At 60.7% G+C, this 17,482-nt stretch overlaps 2 protein-coding genes across 6 annotated transcripts; one reads left to right on the plus strand and one right to left on the minus strand.

Annotated features, from left to right (window-relative positions):
* Positions 1–2,596: 2,596 nt before the first annotated feature.
* UBTF (upstream binding transcription factor) lies at positions 2,597–17,044 on the minus strand. Of its 5 annotated transcripts, none has more exons than XM_045080778.1 (21): positions 16,740–17,044; positions 13,632–13,770; positions 12,038–12,213; positions 11,410–11,493; positions 11,157–11,312; positions 8,639–8,703; positions 8,235–8,355; positions 7,766–7,876; positions 7,288–7,421; positions 6,975–7,116; positions 6,681–6,722; positions 6,421–6,534; positions 6,168–6,323; positions 5,681–5,836; positions 5,468–5,578; positions 4,975–5,063; positions 4,683–4,872; positions 3,857–3,904; positions 3,679–3,750; positions 3,440–3,583; positions 2,597–3,363 (listed from the first exon to the last, which is right to left on the minus strand). In XM_045080778.1, exons 2-21 carry the CDS (start codon positions 13,687–13,689, stop codon positions 3,238–3,240), a joined length of 2,295 nt encoding a protein of 764 aa, XP_044936713.1. In that variant the 5' UTR covers positions 13,690–13,770; positions 16,740–17,044; the 3' UTR covers positions 2,597–3,237. The 5 variants fall into 5 exon arrangements, with proteins under 5 accessions (XP_044936713.1, XP_044936710.1, XP_044936711.1 ...); XM_045080775.1 differs by lacking the exon at positions 16,740–17,044 and adding an exon at positions 16,276–16,462; XM_045080776.1 differs by lacking the exon at positions 16,740–17,044 and adding an exon at positions 14,922–15,057.
* LOC123392263 (basic salivary proline-rich protein 3-like) lies at positions 14,103–15,338 on the plus strand. The gene has a single exon (XM_045080649.1). The coding sequence runs from the start codon at positions 14,103–14,105 to the stop codon at positions 15,336–15,338; it is 1,236 nt and encodes a 411-aa protein (XP_044936584.1).
* Positions 17,045–17,482: the final 438 nt, after the last annotated feature.

The following is a 17,482-nucleotide window of genomic DNA, read 5'->3' on the forward strand; positions in this document are numbered from 1 at the left end:
TACCTGCAACATATCCCAGAGGGATACACAGAAATTTACACAGGTTTGCGGTTTAGAAGAGCAGCCTCTGTAGAGAACCCCTTTTGGATTGGTTACCTATGGGTGATAACTGGAGGTTCCTACGGCGACGAACACCTCGGATAGAATGAGGAGGAGCCAATGCCAGCGGAATAGACCAAAGATGTCAAGAGATGGACAGGTGTTCACTGGATGGAATGATGCATGTGCTGGTGAATTTAGAGTCACCCCAGGAGAGTGGTGAGTAGGAGGTGAGGAAATGGGAGACCATGAAGGGCAGTGAGCTTTCTAGCAATTTGGCCAAGAACACCAGGGTGTGGGGCCAAGGGAGAGCTCTTGTATGGGGCCTAGGTCTCCGGCCCCGGTGGTTCCAGGAACCAGGCCAAAACTTGTGCAGGGAAGGCTATCTTCCTTTACCTTGGAGGGCGAGTCATCTTGGCCCAGCCCACTTCCCATAAGGGCCCTGGGTGGAGTTGGGAAAGTCACCTCTAACCCGGGGAGAGGCTGAGGGCTCAAGATGGGAGGGCCCAGTGATAAGTCCTTATACGACCAGGGCGAGCCCCTGACCCTAATAGTTCATTGCCCCCGATTTCCCAAAGCAGTGCACTCAGGAAGAAAATAAGTTATCAGTTCCCCAAATTCTGTCTTTGGTGGTCTGACAACTGAAGGTGAACGAACGGAACCGGAACAGCGGCAAGAGCACAGAGTGATGTGCAGGTGGGCTGCCTGTGGAATCTTTAGGAAGAGAAGGTTCTAGAGAGAAGGAGCAGACAAGCTGGTATCAAGTCTTTCCCCACAGGTGCCTGGGTGGCTCTGTGGGTTAAGCATCTGCCTTCGGCTCAGGCCATGAGCCCAGGATTCTGGGATCCAGGAGCCCCACATCCCACATGGGGCTCCCTGCTCAGCTGGAAGCCTGCTTCTCCCTCTCCCTCTGTTCCCTCTCTCGCTGTGTCTGTCAAATAAAGTCTTTCCCTGTTGAACCTGGTGCATCCCTCCTGCACCCCGCCCTTCATTGATTCCAGTGACCAGACAGCAGTCAAACCTTTGTTTTTCACTTTATTGTACAAAAAGAGGGGAAACAAAACTTCTACAGTTGGCCTTAAGCTTAGGCAGACACCTCTAAGACACTCCCTCCCACCTCCCATGATACAAATTCAAGTTGTGGTTGTTGTTGAAACCTACAAAAACACTCCTTAAATATTAGAAAAAAAGGGGAGAGAGTGGGGCGGGGTCCTCCCACTCCAACCATCTCATCCCAGTGCCAAAATGCACTCAGAGTGACCTCTTACAGCACCAACATCCCCATCCCCACAGCCCTGTTCGTACTGTAAGAATTTTCAATTTTTAAAACCGGGGGGGGGGGGGAAGGGCCCCATTCAAAGTTGTTTTTAAATGAAAACACATTCCACTAAAACACAACAGTGTAGGGGCATTCAAACAGGAAAATGGGGTTCTTTGCAGGGGCTCTTGGGAAGAAATAGAACCTAGGAACCCCTGTATGAGGGACAAAGGAAGGGGAGCAGGAGTGGGGAGTATTTTCCCCCAATGCCCCCACCCCCAGCACCACGTCCAAGGCAAAGCAGACGGCTTTCCTTTGGGAGTGGGACTCATCTTTCTCATCCCACCTCCCCGGTGGAATGCCCACTCTTCCCCCACACCTTGGCTTTCATTCAGAGGGGAAGGTGGAAAAGCACAAAGCCCCAACTAAATAGGTCATTGACATGATTGTAAGGAAAAAAAAAAAAAAGCCAAAACTTAATCAAAAATTAAAAATCTCAATCCACAGAGATAAGGTGGCTTGGCTTATTAAGGGTCTAAGGAATCAGGGTACCAGAAATTTTGAGATGGCCAGGAAGGGTTAGAGGGACTACTGCAAAAGCAGCCTTTGCAGACCCCTTCTCCAGCTGGGGGTTTGGAGGGGCAGAGAGGGGAGCAGACCTGAGAAATCAAAGGGAATGGGGGGCGGTGGGGAGCTGGAGGATATAGGGAAAGGCAGGAGGGGTATATGTTAAGAGCTTTCAATATACTTCTTGAAGCCCAGTTTCTGAGCCTAAGGGGGCCAGGCAACCTCTCAAATGAACTGGTAAGGCCTTTTCCCACTAAATAAAAGGCTCTGAGGATCACCTAGTCTGTCCCCCTCCCAATGCCCCGCCCGAGCCCAGTGGCGGCTCAGTCATGCGGCCCTGGCAGAGGGAAGCAGCTATAGGAAGCAGGAGAGTGGCTTCGGTACCCGCCGCCACCCCCCCCATCGAATCAGAGATTAGGCAAAGCAGAGAATGTGGAGAGAGGGGCTGCCCTAGCCTGTTCCCACCAGGATCAGTGTCTTCCTGGCCTTTACCAACCCACTCACCAGATTCACAGACTGAGGTGGACTCCCCCTTCTCTTACACACATGCATACACACGCACGCGCACACACACGCCTTTGCACACATCCACAGGTGCACCCATGCTATGTACAGGCGACACACACGCGCACACGCTTTTCCATTCGTGTCAAGACCGTTTTAAAAAAAGTCCCAAACCTACCCCCTAAGCCCTCCCTCTCCCAGAAATGACAACAGAGACTGCAGCCGAGATCGGTAGGAAACGTCTCGTTGACAGCTCAGAGCTTAAAAAAAAAAATATATACACATATATAAAAAACACTTCTGCCCCCTCCCCCCATGAGTGGGTATGGGCAGCTCCTTCCTGCAGAGGGCAGGGGAGAGGGCTAGGGGGCGGCGCCTATTTTCTGAGGCTCCTGCCCTCCTCTCCCCGCGTTCCCTGCCTCCAGTTCCAATGCAGGGGTCCAGTCGGCAAGCCCCTCTGGGAAGGGAGGGGTCTTCCCCGAGCTTCTACCCTCCCATGGGTTGGGCTGCAGGTATGGAGGGCCTCACCGGACTCTTTGGGACCCCCCACCCCACTCCCAGGTCCATTGTCCATGACGGAACCGCAAGTGCAGAAGAGGCGTGGGCCGGGCCGGTCCAGTGGTGGCTCAGTCTGATGGTTGCGCTCCCTGGAGGGCCCCCCCACCAGGGCCGATGTCTCTGAGGCTGCAGAGTCCTGGCCTGGGCTCCTCCAGCCCCTCCCCCACCAAATTTAAAAAAAAAAAAAAAAAAGGAAAGAAAGAAAAAGAAAAAGAAAAAGAAAGTGGGGGAGGCCACGGGGCAGGGGACAGAACATGGGGGAGAAACAAAGGTGGTCAGTTGGGGAGGGGAGCCCTGGGTGGGACCGGGCCTCAGTTGGAGTCAGAGTCTGAGGAGTCCCCCGAGGAGGAAGAGCTGGAGCTGCTGCCCTCAGACTCATTGTCCTCGTCCTCATCGTCATCCTCGTCGTCGTCCTCGTCCTCGTCATCCTCCTCATTCTGGGGGGCAAGGAATGCGGTGACCACGGGCCAAGCCTGGCAAGCCCCCCTCCCCCACCGCGCCCCGCCGCCTGACCTCATCTCCGTCCTCGCTCTCATCCTCACTGCTCGACTCAGAGGAGTCCCCCCCGTCCTCTGAGGAGTCCCCGTTCTCGTCGTCCTCCTCCTCTTCATCCTCGTCCTCGTCCTCCTCATCCTCTTCATCATCCTCCTCGGACTCCTGGGAGGGGCGGAGGCACGTCAGGGGTCGTCCCTGTCGCACCCCCCTCTGGGTACCAGGGACACCCCCAGCCCCGCCCGGGAGGAGCTCCTTACCGACTTGGACTGCAAGGCAGTCCGGCTGGACTTGGGGTTCGGGCCTCGCAGCTTGGTCATGCTCTTACGTTTCTGCAGGCAAGGACAGCGATGCAGACAAAGGAACAGCCGTGAGTGCCAGACAACGGCCTGCTCCAAACCCTCCCTGTCCCCGGCACGGCCCTGCTCCCAGACTCACATTGGAGATGTACTCTTTATAGGCCGCACGGTCCTGGGGAGACAGACTCTGCGGGAGACAGAGAAGAAGGTCAAGGTTGGAACGCCACCTGCACTGACCGAGTATGTGGCTGAGTGCCAGGCAGGGGGCTAAGCCCTTATGTACCATTACCCTGCTCTACCCCTGCTGCTCTCCCCATACACACAGACCCCCCACCCAGATCCAAGCACACAGCTTCAGTGCTACTGCTGGAGATGCCCCAAGTCCTTCTCAAAGCCACCCCGTCCCAGGACTATCGGTTTTCATGTCCCTCCTGTTGTTGTACCCAAGTGGAGCTTCCAGAGTTAGTCCTTCCTCAGCTCAGAGCAGCCCCCCACAACGACCACCATAACCTCGCATCATCACTCCTGCTCCCGAGAGGGCTCCATAGCCTGGAGCCCCAGAGAAGGGGCTCCAGGGCTCCCCAAATCTCTGGGCACTTAAACCCCACGCTCTCTCAGGGTCCCCGGCTGGATAGCTGGGGGCAGACACAGGTGACTCTCCCCATGTTACAGATCTGACTGCTCAATCAAAGTGCAGAAGGGGAGCAGCGCAGAGCCTTGCGGCCAAACTAGAGCCTGGGAGAGGTCCTCTGGCTCCAGCTGGAGGGAGGAAAAGGCAGTATGATTTGGATTATTCTACTTAGTAGCAGTGTGACCTTGGATAAATTACTTAACCTCTCTGAAACTTGGTTTCTTCCCCCGATAGTAGTCGCTGCCCTACAGGACTGCTGGGATGCTGAACGAAATCATGAATGCAGACCAGCCAGACACCGCGGCCTTCTTCCAAGGGTCCCCAGCCCTCTCACCTTGACCCAGAGGTCCAGGTGTACTTTGTACTGCTTCTGCTGCTCCTCTGCCAACTTCTTGTAGTGCTCCTTCTGGCTCTGGGAGATGCGCTGCCAGCGGCTGCCGATCTCCACCATACGTTCTTTCAGCGGCAGGTGGTTCAGCTCCCCGTTGGACAGCAGCTCCTGGGAGAACTTCTGGTAACCGTTCCTAGGAGGTACCGCGGTGCAGGGAGGGTTAGGACGCCAAGACGGCCACCTGCGAGCCGTGACCCTCCCCTCGGCCAGCGTGGGTTGCGGCCCTCTGACTCACATGGGAGGCTTCTTCGGTTCTCCTTGGAACTTCATCTTCTTGGAGGAGTTTGCAGCGGCGGGGGGTGCCCGCATCTCACTCAGCTCTCTCTGCGGGGACACCGGGAAGGGTCACGCGCACCCCACCCCACACCCGAAGTATTTCTACCTCCCGCCCCATGCCATCAGTGCCTGGGAAACAGAGGCACGGCTAGGGAGCGATGTCCTCACAGCTCACACCTGGGTCAGGCGCCGCTGCTCGAAAGTGTTTGTCACAACCACGCTCGTGTGACCGGTATCACCGCCCCCTCTACTGATGCGTGACTGAGGTTCAGAGAAGGAAGGTGGGAGGTTTGCTTAGGATCACACAACCAAGGCTGGGGCTCCTGGCTCCACGGCCCACCCGCTGAGGCAAGGGTACTCTGACCCCCAAAGCAGTGGCCCAGGGTCCACTGAGCCTACCATGCCCGCCCTTTCCCCTGCCCTGCGCTGACCAGCTGAGCCCTTCTTCCCACCTCGTATCGCTTTTGGTCTTCGGCTGCCTTCTTAATCCACATCAATTTCTCCTTCTTCTCCATGTTGTTCCAGGTCATCTCCATGGCTTTCAAGGCCTTCACCCGGTCATTCTGGAGACAAACAGGGGTGTCAGCTATGGGAGGGCTCACCTGGGGCTGGGGGCAGCAGCGGTAGGCAGACAGCGGAACCACCCCTTTCAGGCTCCCTGCCACCTTGAAGCGGGCCAGGTAGTCCCCGATGACGCTCTGTTGCCAGATCTCCTCGGCTCTCTTGGGCGACTCTGGCAGTTTGCCCCGTTCCTCACGGTCCCCACCCGGCTTCCTCTCAGACTGGGCCTTCAGCGCCGCCTCCCGGGCCTTGTACTTGGCCTGCGGAGGGAGAGCAGGGACGTCAGCCTTCCCGCCGCCCCCAGGGGGCGCGCGTTCCCCGTCCAGCTCTGGAAGGCTCTTGACCCTGGGCCAGGGCCGGGCCCGCAGCTCCTTGGAGGAGGCGTGGGCTGGTGCAGAGGTCTCCAGCCTGGCCGGCCAACCAGCTCTGTTCCCCGGAGGAGCCCAGGCCCTCCTCAGAGAGCTTCCCGCCTTCCGGCCTGCTGAGCTCCCAGCCCTGGCGTCCTAGCCCAGGTACAACTGGGGCCCACACAGGCCAAGGCTGAGGCAGAGCAGCCAGACCCTGGGGGACAAAAGCAAGCAGGACCCCGACCTTCTTCTTCTCTGACAAGTCGTTCCACATGCGGGCCAGAAGGCGGGTCAGCTCGCTCTCCGAGAGCTCAGGCCGCTCCTCTTGAAGCTGCCGCCGTTTCTCTTCAGAGAAGATGAACATGGCTGACACCGGCCGCTTAGGCTTCTCCGAGCCGCCCTGGAGGTGGACAAAGGAGGTCGGGGGCCGTGGGGGTGATGGCGGGTAGCCCCACTTTCCCCCGCCTACCCCCCAGTCAGTCATGCCCCCTGCGTACCTTGCCCCCTTCCTGCGAGGGCTTCTTGGAGGCTGGGCTGGTGGCCTGCTTCTTGTTGATGCTCAGCATCTTCTCCTCCCCCAGGACCCGCTGCTGTTCCTCCTCAGGCAGGCTCTGGTCCAGAGACAAGGTGTGGCATGGGGCTGTGCACCTGGCTGCCAGCTGGCTCCCGGGGGGGGGGGGGGATGGGGGGGGTGGTCCAAAGGGCCTTAACCCCAAGGCCTCTGTCTGACTGATGCCCCGCCTACAGGAACACTCACCTCTAGGAAACGGAGCAGTTCCACCTCGTAATCTTTCTTTTTCTGGGAACACAAGGGGAGTCGGGGTCAGTCTGGGAACGAACCCGCTGATTCTCAAGGCACCATAACCCTCTACAAAACATCCAGGGCCTGGATGGTCCAGAGCCAAACCTCGCCCAGCACCGAGTCTGGAGCGGGGGCCCAAGATCCACCTGCCCGACTACTGATGGACCCCTCGCCGGGGCCAGATTTCAGGCTTCAAAGTCCCAAGGCCAGGCCTAAGCATCTCCAGGAGTGACCCTCCACACGGCTCACCTGGTCACACTTCTTGTGGTAGGCGTCCTTCTCCTTCTGGGACAGCAGCTTCCACTGCTGGCTGCAGAGCACCATGCGTTCTGTGCTGGGCACGTCCTTCATGTTGGCCATCAGCTCGGCGCAGTACAGGGAGTAGCTGTTCCTGTCAGAACCGGTGGGAAAGGAGACGAGATCCCCCCTGAGCCTCCTCCCTGAGGGACCAGGGCTTCCTCAACTCCGGAGCCTGGCCGAGGTCTTCTGCTGTCTGGACTCCCTGGATGCCCACTGGCCCACTCATCACCCCCCCACCCCCACCCGAGGGGGTGGCGCTTACGGAGGTGGCTTGGTGGGTCGCCCATCAAACTTGTCCTTGAGCTGGCGTTCGGCCTTGGTGAGGGTGGACTTGGTGATGCCCTCCTCACTGATGTTCAGCTCAGGGTGCTTCTGGATATAGTCACGCATAATCTCCTGCAGAGTGAGGTGGGGGGATGGAGGGCAACGGGGGGGTGGGGTTAGCAGGGGGGGTTGGGGCGGGGAGAGCCGCTGGGGAGGGGAGGCAGGGAGCAAAAGCTGGGGGGTGGCCGTGTGTCTGCTCCGTCACACGAGACATGGCGCCCTGCCCTGCCCTAGCCTGAGATCTCATGGTGGGGAGGGGGGCAGGGAAGGTAGGGGCAGAGGCAAGGGGCCCAGAAGGCCCCTCCCTCAACGGAGGGACAGGGAACGACTGCCTCCTGCAGAGTGCGGAGGCCGCAGAGTCAGAGGGCAGAGGCTCTTGAAGAGCCGGACGGGGAGGAGCGCAGCGGAAGCCTAACCTCGTACTCCTTCCGCTGCTCCAGGGCCTTATGAATCCATTTCAGCCTCTTTTTGTCCGAGAGCTGAGACCACTGCTTCCCCAGGGAGTCCTTCACCTCCTTCGTAGTGGCCTGCAAACCAAAAGCCGTCAGACACACACAGGCAGCCAGGGGAAGGGGAAGGGGAGGGGGGAGGGGGGCACAGAGGCCCCCGCCCCCTCAGGCCACAGGAGGTCACATGAGTGACCCCCACAGGCCAGGAGGGGAAAGTGGAGAGGCGGGGGTCCCGCCTAGGTGCAAGGGGACAGGCTCACGCACGCACGCACACACACACTCGCACGCCAGCTGGCCCAGGCCCTGTCCATGCAGCCCACCCCTGGGGAGGGGCCTCCTCTCCTGCTCCCCTGCACCATGCCCGGCCGACCTGGCGCGGCTCCCCCCTTGCCACCACCGTGAGCCCTCCATCCCTGCCCCCGGGCCGGACACTCACATCTGGCCGCACTTTGAGATACACCTTCTTCTCGTGGGTGTACCACAGCTGCTGGGGGGTTTTGGGCTTCTCAGGGATGTCCGACTTCTTGGCATTCTGGATTAGGTCAGGGTGATCCTCCCTAGCCAGGGCGTGGGGAGCAACAGTCAGTGGGTGCGGGAGACCCTGCCAGGGAGACCCCGGCTAGCTGCCCCACCCACCAAGGCTCCACGGCCTATCCATTGGGGCCTAGTAGGACAGTGGCTACCTGCTTATCCCTGCCCTTGAATATGACCCCGCTAGGGTCAACATGTGACCCGTCCATCTTCCACGCCTCAGAGAGCAAGCTCAAGGCTCTGGTCGGGGTTACCCTATCCTGCCACACCCAGTGCCCTGTGGCCCTCCTCTGGGCTCCACTGCCTTACCTGAACCGGGCCAGGTTTCGCTCGAACTCCTGTTTCTCTCTCTGGAAGTCCTGAATATACTTCATCTGGGGGAGGAGGGGACAGGGTCATCCACGACCCAAAGCCTGAGCTATAAAAGCCACTGAGCGCTCCTTGCTAGCTATTTTGCCTCCCAGTGGTGACGTAGACAGACACAGGGTGGCGTGAGCTGGCAGGGGATGGTGGCCTGCCTTCCAGTGGGTTGGGGAGACTCAACCGTAGCCCAGACTGTCAGCTTAGAACTAGACAGTGGGAGCTACAGGGGTCTCTCAGGACACATCCTATGTCCTGGTCTCTCCTGCTAAGAGAGGGAGAGTCCCAGAAGCAGGACCAGGCCTCGCCCAGTCACGCTGAGCAGGGACAGGGCTGGGACTCCCCCTGACCCTACCTCCCCCTCCCCCAACACCGCAAACTCCCCACAATGAGTCAGGAGGAGGTGTGGGCCTTGCCCCTACTTTTCCCTCCTCCCGTGTCTGTGGCAGCCGGTACTGGTCTGCTGCCTCCAAGGCGGCCCACGAGGCCAGGGGCAAGCCGAGTCCTGCTTCCAAGGCCTGAGGGGAGACGGGTGTTGAAGGCACCCAGAGCGAACCCTTACAACATTAATGATATTCTAACAAATCGGTCCCTTGCATTTGGATTTCCTTCCAGATCCACTGAGTGGTATCTTGTAGTACCTCAGGTGCCCCAGCTACTAACCTTCACATGCCTTCCCCATTCTGAACCCCCTCCCATCACCTTCTCCCTGGCTCCTGGCTGGCAGACTCCCCCAGCCCTCCCCCTTCCCCTCTGGCTCTCCTCTGCCTTCTCCTCCACCGCTTTCCGTAAGGCTGGCCTCCTTTCCCGCCATCAAGCAACTACCTCCCTGTCTTGTTCCTGCCTCTCCATTCCTCACTCTTCTTTCCTTTCCTTACCTACTTCCTGTCCTGGCTACCAATGTCCAGGTCTCCTTTCTCCCTTTTTCCCTGAATCACAAGAATCAGCCTTGGAAGAGTCCAGGGGCTCACAGCAACTGAGCCCCAACCCCCGCCTCTCCCAGAAGAGGCACCAGGCACAGGGATAGCCTCACTTTCCTCTGTGGCTCCTGCTGAACACAGGGAGCAGAGCCCAGCCCACTCTGCCCCAGTCTCAGCCCTCCTCACACAGAACAGTGGCTCTTGGAACAAGAAGTCATTCACACACAGGGCTGGGCTTACCCTCCGCACCTGAGACAAAGACCAGGTCCAGAGAAAAGGAACTTACCTTAGGTCACGCACAGAACAACTCAGGGGTAGTCAGATCATCAGGCCCAAGCCTTGGGTCCCCCAGGCCAGTACCCTGTCCACTCTACCACACAGAGTCTTAGCCCTCCCCGGTCCTGCGACCCTGGGCCTCTGCCTCCCACACCCTGAGTGTCTGGGTGTCATGTACACAGTCTGCTCCACGACCTCCCCATCAGAGGGGCCAAGGAGAACTCTGCCACTTCCTAACTCCGCTGGGCCTGGGCAGCAGCAGTAGACAGCTGGTTGCACCCCGCCAAGCTGGCTTTTTGGGTACAGAATTAAGGGGGGAGGTGAGCGTACAGGCACAGGGCCCAAACAAGGAAGGTGGGAGGCTACACGCTGGCTATATGTATCCTGATCTCTTCTTCCCAAAGATGTGCCTGCGTCTCCCTCCCCCTGCCCCTCCCCGACACCGCTCCCTGGCTTGCCTTGCGGCCCAGCACCCTTGCTGTTCATCCCCCCCACCCCACCCCGGCCTCATCTCGCTCAGGGCTCAGCAGCAGGCCCCTCCATGGCCTGGCCGCCAGCCGCGGGGAGGGTCCACTTGACTTCCAAAGTGTGGGACGGGGTCCAACCCTGCCAGGGAAACCGGGGCAACCTCTGCTTAAGGTCAACAATCTCCAACAGCCTGGGACAGTGGGAGGCCACGAGGGATGCTAGTGCATCCTTGGGCAAACACGCGCATAGAGGAAGGAAGCCCACTTCACATGTGTGTGGGACAGTGAGAAGTGCGCCTGATTCCTGCTCTGCTGTCACTGGCTGCGGGACCGGGGACACGAGTCCCTCCGGAGCCTCAGCTCCGTGCCCACACAATTGGCAGAACCCCCTCTCCAGAGGTCCCCGAATGGGGATACTGACTGCATGCATCAGATGAGACCAAGGTTGGGTGGCGAGGGTGGGGGTGGTGTCGTCAGAGGGTGAACTGCTGGGCCGGCCGGACCGTGAGAATGTGAGCCCAGAAGCTGTGCTGTATGAGAACACTGTGGACAGTCTAGGGCGGGGAAGGGTGGTCTGAGTGCCTGCTACAGTCCCAGTTACTATGCCTTCCACAGTGCCAGTGCCTGTGCCTGACTGTGCAGAGGAGGTCGAGTGTGGCCGCCCGAGGCCCTACGCTCTGCTCTGTGACCCACCCCACCCAAAATTGAGGCCCTCTGTCTAAGCCTCCCCGTCATGGCTGACCCACAATGCACCAGCTGTTCCCTGCCTCTTCCCTCCTCCCTGCCTCGCCCCCCTCCCCCCACCTTCTTCTTCTCTGGCAGCTCCTTGTACTTCTTGGACAGAATCTTGGTCAGGTCCAGGTTGCTCATCTCGGGGTGGAGCTTCGCATACTTGGCCCGCTTCTCCATGAAGAAGCGGAAATAAGGGGTCAGGGGCTTCTTTGGGAAGTCCGGGTGTTTCTGGAAGGAGGGTCAAGGACACGGTGAAGGTCAGACAGGATCCCTTCTCTGGCCCATTCCTCTCCTGCAGGTCACACTCTGCCTCCTGGAAACTCACCTTGAGTTTTTTGCCTTTGTAAGGATTTTTTACGTGTTCCTGAGCATCAAGGATCAATTCTGTCAACGTTCGGAACTTCCTCACCTGGAGGAAGAAGGGCGGTGAGTGCAAGGGGAAGTTCAGAAAGGGAAACACCACCCTAGAGTGTACCCCCCCTTTGCCAGTGGGTCTCCTCTAATTTCCACTAGACTGAATTTATCGAAGGGGGAGGGGCAGAGGGCAAAAGCCACAGCTCAGCCCCTGACACCCAGACGCTGGTCCATGCCTCCAGCAGAAGACCAGGCAGTCCGTACACACCAAAGGACAGCAACAAGGTGACCACCTGACCTCGATGTGTTGTCCATGCCAGCACCTCATTCATTCCCCAGAACAGCTCAGGCGACAGAAGCTCCAAGACGGTAAGTATTCAAGGCCACACAGCTAGAAAGTGGCAGAACTGAGAACTCTAGGCCAGTGCTGTCAACCGTGCCACCTCCCAAATGCACAAGGGCGACCACATGAGCACCTCGCCTGGTCTCTTTCCTTCCTGTTTATAAACTTCTGTTTCCTCTCCCCCACCAGGAAGGTTGAGGCAGGGGTTCACACAGATGTTGTCAGGAAAGCGGTGGTGGGGGGGGGTGTCAGTTACCTCATTAGAAATCTCCACCCATTTGAGCTTGCACATGTCTCCAGAAAAGTCTTTAAAGGCTACTTTTTCCCAGTCCATATGTGACTCGGTGGTTTTGAACTTGGAGCTATCATTGGATGGAAGGTTGTTCTTCATGCATTCCAGCAAAGTCAGCATGTCTTCCTGAGACCAGCGGTCTGGGGAGGGGTGAGAAAGGCAATCACGCCCAGCTCATGCTTTCCCCTCAACTGTTCCCCAGGTCTTAAGTGCTCAACCCTTCTTTCCCAGAGCATCCCAAATCCTGGTTTACCTCTGATCTGAAGGTAAAGACAAGACCTTATGACCTACTCATAAAGGAAAACTGTGACCATAGGGATTAAAACAGGAAGTCCAGTCCAGACAGTATCATACCTAGAAAGCCAGACCTAAAGTCAAGTCTGGCTTCCTTCAAAACTATGATCACACGCCAGGTTGCCACATGCTACCGTTTATTGTAGAAGAGAGAAAAGAATGAAGTTACAGCGATTTGGGACTTGGTGGGCAAACAGCTAACTTACTGGGAGAAGGGAGAGAAGCAGGGAGGCACAACACATCTAAATGTGATGCCAAGTTTAAGTTCTAGGGGGATCCCACAGATGTGCAAGGACTGAGGATGGAGTGTGGGCACTGAAGAGAACCCATGCAGACATTCCTCTCCAGCACAGCTGGATGCTAACATTAGAGACATGAATAATTTGGGGCAAGTAAGGAAAATGGAATGGAAATGGAAAAACCATACAGGGCTGGCAGGTGGGCAAGGCTCTCAGGGCCCGGGTTCCAGGGAGAAGAGAACGCCCAGAATTCTGGGCTGTCTTCTGGGTCCAACTCCCCATGGAGGCAAAAAAAAAAAAAAAAAAGAAAGAAAAAAAAAAGGCGGGGGTGGGGGGGTCCTGAACCAGCTATTTCCAGCCATTGAAAACACACCTCTAGTAGGCCTCTCTGGAAGGTAAGCTGGGAGAATAGATAGCCAAGGGCTAGGAGTCAAAAGGGCTCTTCATTTGCATTCGCATCTGGTAACCTGGGTCAGGGTTTCCACAGGGTGGGTCACATGGGACAATAATCCTCTCTCCTCTCAGTGTCCCACAGTCAGGGCCAGTTGATCAGCTTCATCCTACCCCCTGCCCCCATGCACAGGGAGTCCCCACTGGAGGGGTAGGGTCTAGTTATGGACATCCTATGGCTGGGAGCCTCAGACCACCAAAATATCCTCTCCCTCCACCTGCCTCACCAAAAACCTTGTCCTCTGAATAACAATAAAACACCTGGAAAGCCTTTCTCCCCCTTCTCCCACATTCCTCATCCTTCCTCCCATTCCAGGACACCTGGTGAGAAAAGGGCACACTTTGGCCTGCACAGGCCTTCTTCTCCCTCTCTAAGCAGAAGAACGGAGTGTGAAAAATACAGTTTATAGCCTCGATGCCAAATAATTGGGGTTTGGCCAAACTTGACTCCTGAAACTGAATATACCTCCCTCATCTCAATTCAGAGAATGCAGACTGTCTAACCCCTTTCCAAGGGGAGTGGGCCCTGCAGACAACCATGTGGGAGAAGAGGACGTAAGTTAAAGAGCTCCTACCTTGGCCTTTGGGGGCGGCCATTTCCAGGTCTGTGGGGCAGTCAGCTTCTCCGTTCATTCTTTAGCCGTCAAGCCACCTCCTCCAGCCACCTCGTTGGGTCGTGCTGGCCGGGCAACCCGCGGTCAAAACCACCTCACCCTTTAGGAGAGACACCAGTCCCCACTCAGGCGGGGATGCGAGGTGAGAGACTTTCTATTCCTCCCTCCCCCAAAGGGGAGGGGGGCACAAGTCCACACTCTCGCGGAGACCCTGCCAAGACCCTAGCAGACCTAATGGGTCGGTGGGTGTGGGAGTGCGCCCCCCACCCCGCGCGCCCCTGCAGTCTGGCTCCACCGCGTGCGCCCTCCCCTGCCCACGCGAGAGACTGCTCCCAGCTCCCGCGTGCAGCTAGCGCCCGCCCTCCGCCCTCCTTCCCCCACCCCGGCCAAAAAAAAAAAAAAAAAAAAAAAAAAAAAATCTCCTCCTCCTCTATGCGCCCGCCCCGGGGAGGCCCCAGGCTGGAGGGCGGGGGAGGAGGAAGGGCGGGTAAAGGGCGCGCGCGGCCGAGGAAGCGGGCACGCGCCGCAGTCTCCTCCTCCCGCCTCCCCCCGGCCGGTTCCCCCCGCCTCCGCAACCCGGCGGGGACCCGGACGCAGCGCAGCCGCCGCCGGGCCCGGAGCGCAGCGGCCGCACCGCCCCCGGGGACCGGATCCGGATTCCCGTCGCCCCCCCTTGCCGGGCTCCCGACGCCGTCCCCGCCCGCCCAGGCAGGCGAGCAGCCGGAGAGAAGCGGCCCAGCCTGCCCCCCGCCCCCGAGCCACCCACCCCGGCCAGAGGCGCCGCCACCGCCCAGCCACCCCGACGCGCACGGAGGAGCCCGGCGCAGAGGCGCGACCACGGCGGGAACCGCCGCCTCCTCCCCCGAGCTTGCGGCCCAGCCCCGCCGGCGCCCCCGCCCCGGCCTCCGGGGAGCGGAGCCAAGGAGAGGGCGGGAGGACGGCGGCCGGGAGGCGGGGGCGCAGCGCTCACCGGCCCCGCCGCCCCCTCCGGCGGCCGGCGAGAACTGCGCCTGCCGGCTCGGAGAAGCGCGGGCTCCTCTGCCCGCGGCCAGGGCTCGGCTCGGGCCTCGCTTCCTGCCCTCCCCTCCCCCGGTTCTCGGCGTCCTCTCCAGTGCCCTGATACTCTTTCGTCCAGCCCCCTGCCTGGAGGGCGCCCCGGGTGCCCCCCGGTGTCTACAGCACCCGCGGTTCGCTCCCCGCCGCCCGGCCCCGGCCCCGACCCCGGCGCGCGTCCTCAGCCGCCTCGGTTACCCGGCGCAGCGCGGCCTCCGGGCTTCCCGCTCCGGCGGCTCCCTCCCCGGCTCTGAGCGGCGGCGCCCTCCCCCGCTCGGCCGGGCACAGCCGCAGCTCCCTCCCGCGGCGGCAGCGGCTCCTCCTCCGGGCGCGGCGGCGGCGGCGGCGGCGCTGGGGCGGCGGCTGCTGCTGTGGCGGCGGCGGCTGTGGCTGCTGCTGCCTGCTGCTCCTCGCGGCGAAAAGCACAAAGCACAGCGCCCTCCGCCTGCAGGCAGCCCGCCCGCCGCCCGCCCGCCGGCCCCGGCCTCAGCTCGCACACCCCCCGCCGCCGCCGCAGCCTCCGCCGCCGGAGCGGGGAGGAGGAGGGAGAAGGGAGGAGGAGGAGCGGGAGGGGGGGCGGGAGAAGCGGGGCAGCGAGCGCGTCCTTCCCCGTAGAGCGCACACCGACCCCCGGGGAGCGAGCGCCAGCCCGCCCGCCTCGCCGGCTCCGCTCCCTCCCACAGCCTGCCCGGGCGGGCTCCGCGGGGGGCAGCTGGGAGGAGGGGCGGGAGCTGGGGGGACCCGGGCGGCCGAGGCGGAGGGAAGGAAGGAGGGGAGGGGGGTGGTGGTGGTAGTGGTGGTGTTGGTGGCGGCGGCGGCTGCTGCTGCTGCTGCTGCCGCCGCCGCCGGGGAAGGGGGGGGCCGGGGCAGGGAGACACGCAGCCGCCCGGATGGCGGCGGGGCTCGGAGCCCAGGCGGGCGGGCGGGCGGGCGCCGAGAGCGACCTCGCCAGACCCGCGAGGGAACTAGCAAGTTCGGCCCGCGCTGGAGGGAGGGCGCGACGCGCGGCCGCAGAGAGGGTGCCCGGAGGGCCCCCCGGCGGCCGGGGAGGCTGAGGGGTGCCGCAGCAATGCTTCGGAGCTCTCCCCCAAGTCCTCCCAGCTCAGATTCGGACTTCCACGGCAGTCCTCACTCGCTCCCCTCTCCCGCCTCCTGGAGCGGGCGCTCCGCGCCCACCCTCTTCCCCGGAGCGTGGCCACCGGCTTGGGGCGCACGCACGCCCATCGCGGCGCCAAGCTTCGGCGCCTACCTCGCGGTCCCCTGCTACCGAACAGCACACACACGAAACTTAAAAAAAAAAAAAAATGTTTTTTACCCGTACAAAATGCCCTCCCTGCAAATTTAGGGAAAAAAAAAAAAATCAATCCGCTTTGCTTCTTACACCCCGGAAACAGCAAGGGGGCGATGGGCTTCGGCAGAGGAGCCGCGCTGGGAGCCGGTTCAATCCAGCCCGGCATGGCTCCCCAGGCCTGCCCCGGCGCATGGAGATCGGCGGCGCCGCCACTCGCGCAACCCCTCTCCCCCGAAATCCGCGGAACCCGGGCTCACTTACCGAGCGTGTGAATGGGAGCGCAGGCCAGGAGCACCTAGGGGTGCGGCGGGCCGAAGAGCGGAGCCGTAGCTCCGCCGCAGCCGACGCCGGGGCCGCGAGTCGCCAGACAAAGCCCGAGATGGCGAAGCGGAGCGACGGCTAATGGCGAGCCCCACGCGCCGCGCTCCGCCCGCCCCGCTCCGCCCGCCCGCCCGCCTCGGCGCAGCGCAGCGCCGCTCCGAGCGCTCGCCCGTCAGAGCCGCCTCGGCGCCGCCGCCTCCCGGGCCACCCCGGCCTCGCCTGGCCCCTCCGCCTCCTCCCGGCCACTCAGCCTCACCCCCTTCCCTCCCACCAGCGATGGGGGCTGCACGAAAATAAAAAAAGAAAAAGAAAAAAATGCTTTTCTTTCTTTTTTTGGGGGGGTGTGGGGGGCAGGGCGGGCGTGTTGAGACTTTTGGGGTTTTTTGCCCCCAGCTCGCACTCACCTGCGGAGCCGCCGGGAGGGCTGGGGGTGGGGGCGCGCGGGGCTGGAGCCGGCGAGCGCGGGTTGAAAGCTAGCCAAGCTCTGCAGCGCCCGACCCGGGCGTATACGCCGCCGCCAGTCCCCGCAGAGAAATCGTCCTCCTACCCCCGCCTCCATCGCTCTGCGTTTCTCTTCCAATCAGCCGGTCGCTTGGCGGCTCCTCCATTCTCCGGCCAAGCCCGCTGCCTAGAGCGAGCTCCACTCCTCCATCTGCTAGCCCGGCTCCTTGCTCCCCTGCCGGGGCCGGCGAAGCGACGTGGGGCCGGAGGGGGATTTGCGAGGGAACCTGCCTGCTTCCCGCTCCCATTGCTCCCTCCCCGCTGCCTCCTGCCTCCTGCTTCTCTCCTGCGTCTTTCCAACTCTCCCCTGTCGCCACTGGTGTGTGTCTGAGTGTGTGCGCGGGTTTTTTTTTTTTTTTTTTTTTTATTGCTCTTTGCTTTTGCAACCCTGAAGCCAAAGCGAGGGGGTGGGGGGATAAAGGGGGGGTGTTACAAAAAAAAAAAAAAAAAAAGGCAAGAAAGAAGCTCTTAGATTTGCAACACATTGAAAAACCCGGGGAGCACCCCGCCTCGCCGGATATCGGCTCCCCGCGAGGGCCTTCCGGGTTTTAGAGCGAGCCTCTCGTCGTTCTCAAAGCCCCTCACCTCCGCCGGGTTTAGGATCCGAGGTGTCCGAGCAAAAAGTTCTCCCCCTGGGCCGCAGCAA

Source organism: Mustela putorius, unplaced genomic scaffold (assembly GCF_011764305.1).
Source record: "Mustela putorius furo isolate JIRA1106 unplaced genomic scaffold, ASM1176430v1.1 tig00000487_pilon_pilon_pilon, whole genome shotgun sequence".
NCBI lineage: Eukaryota > Metazoa > Chordata > Mammalia > Carnivora > Mustelidae > Mustela > Mustela putorius.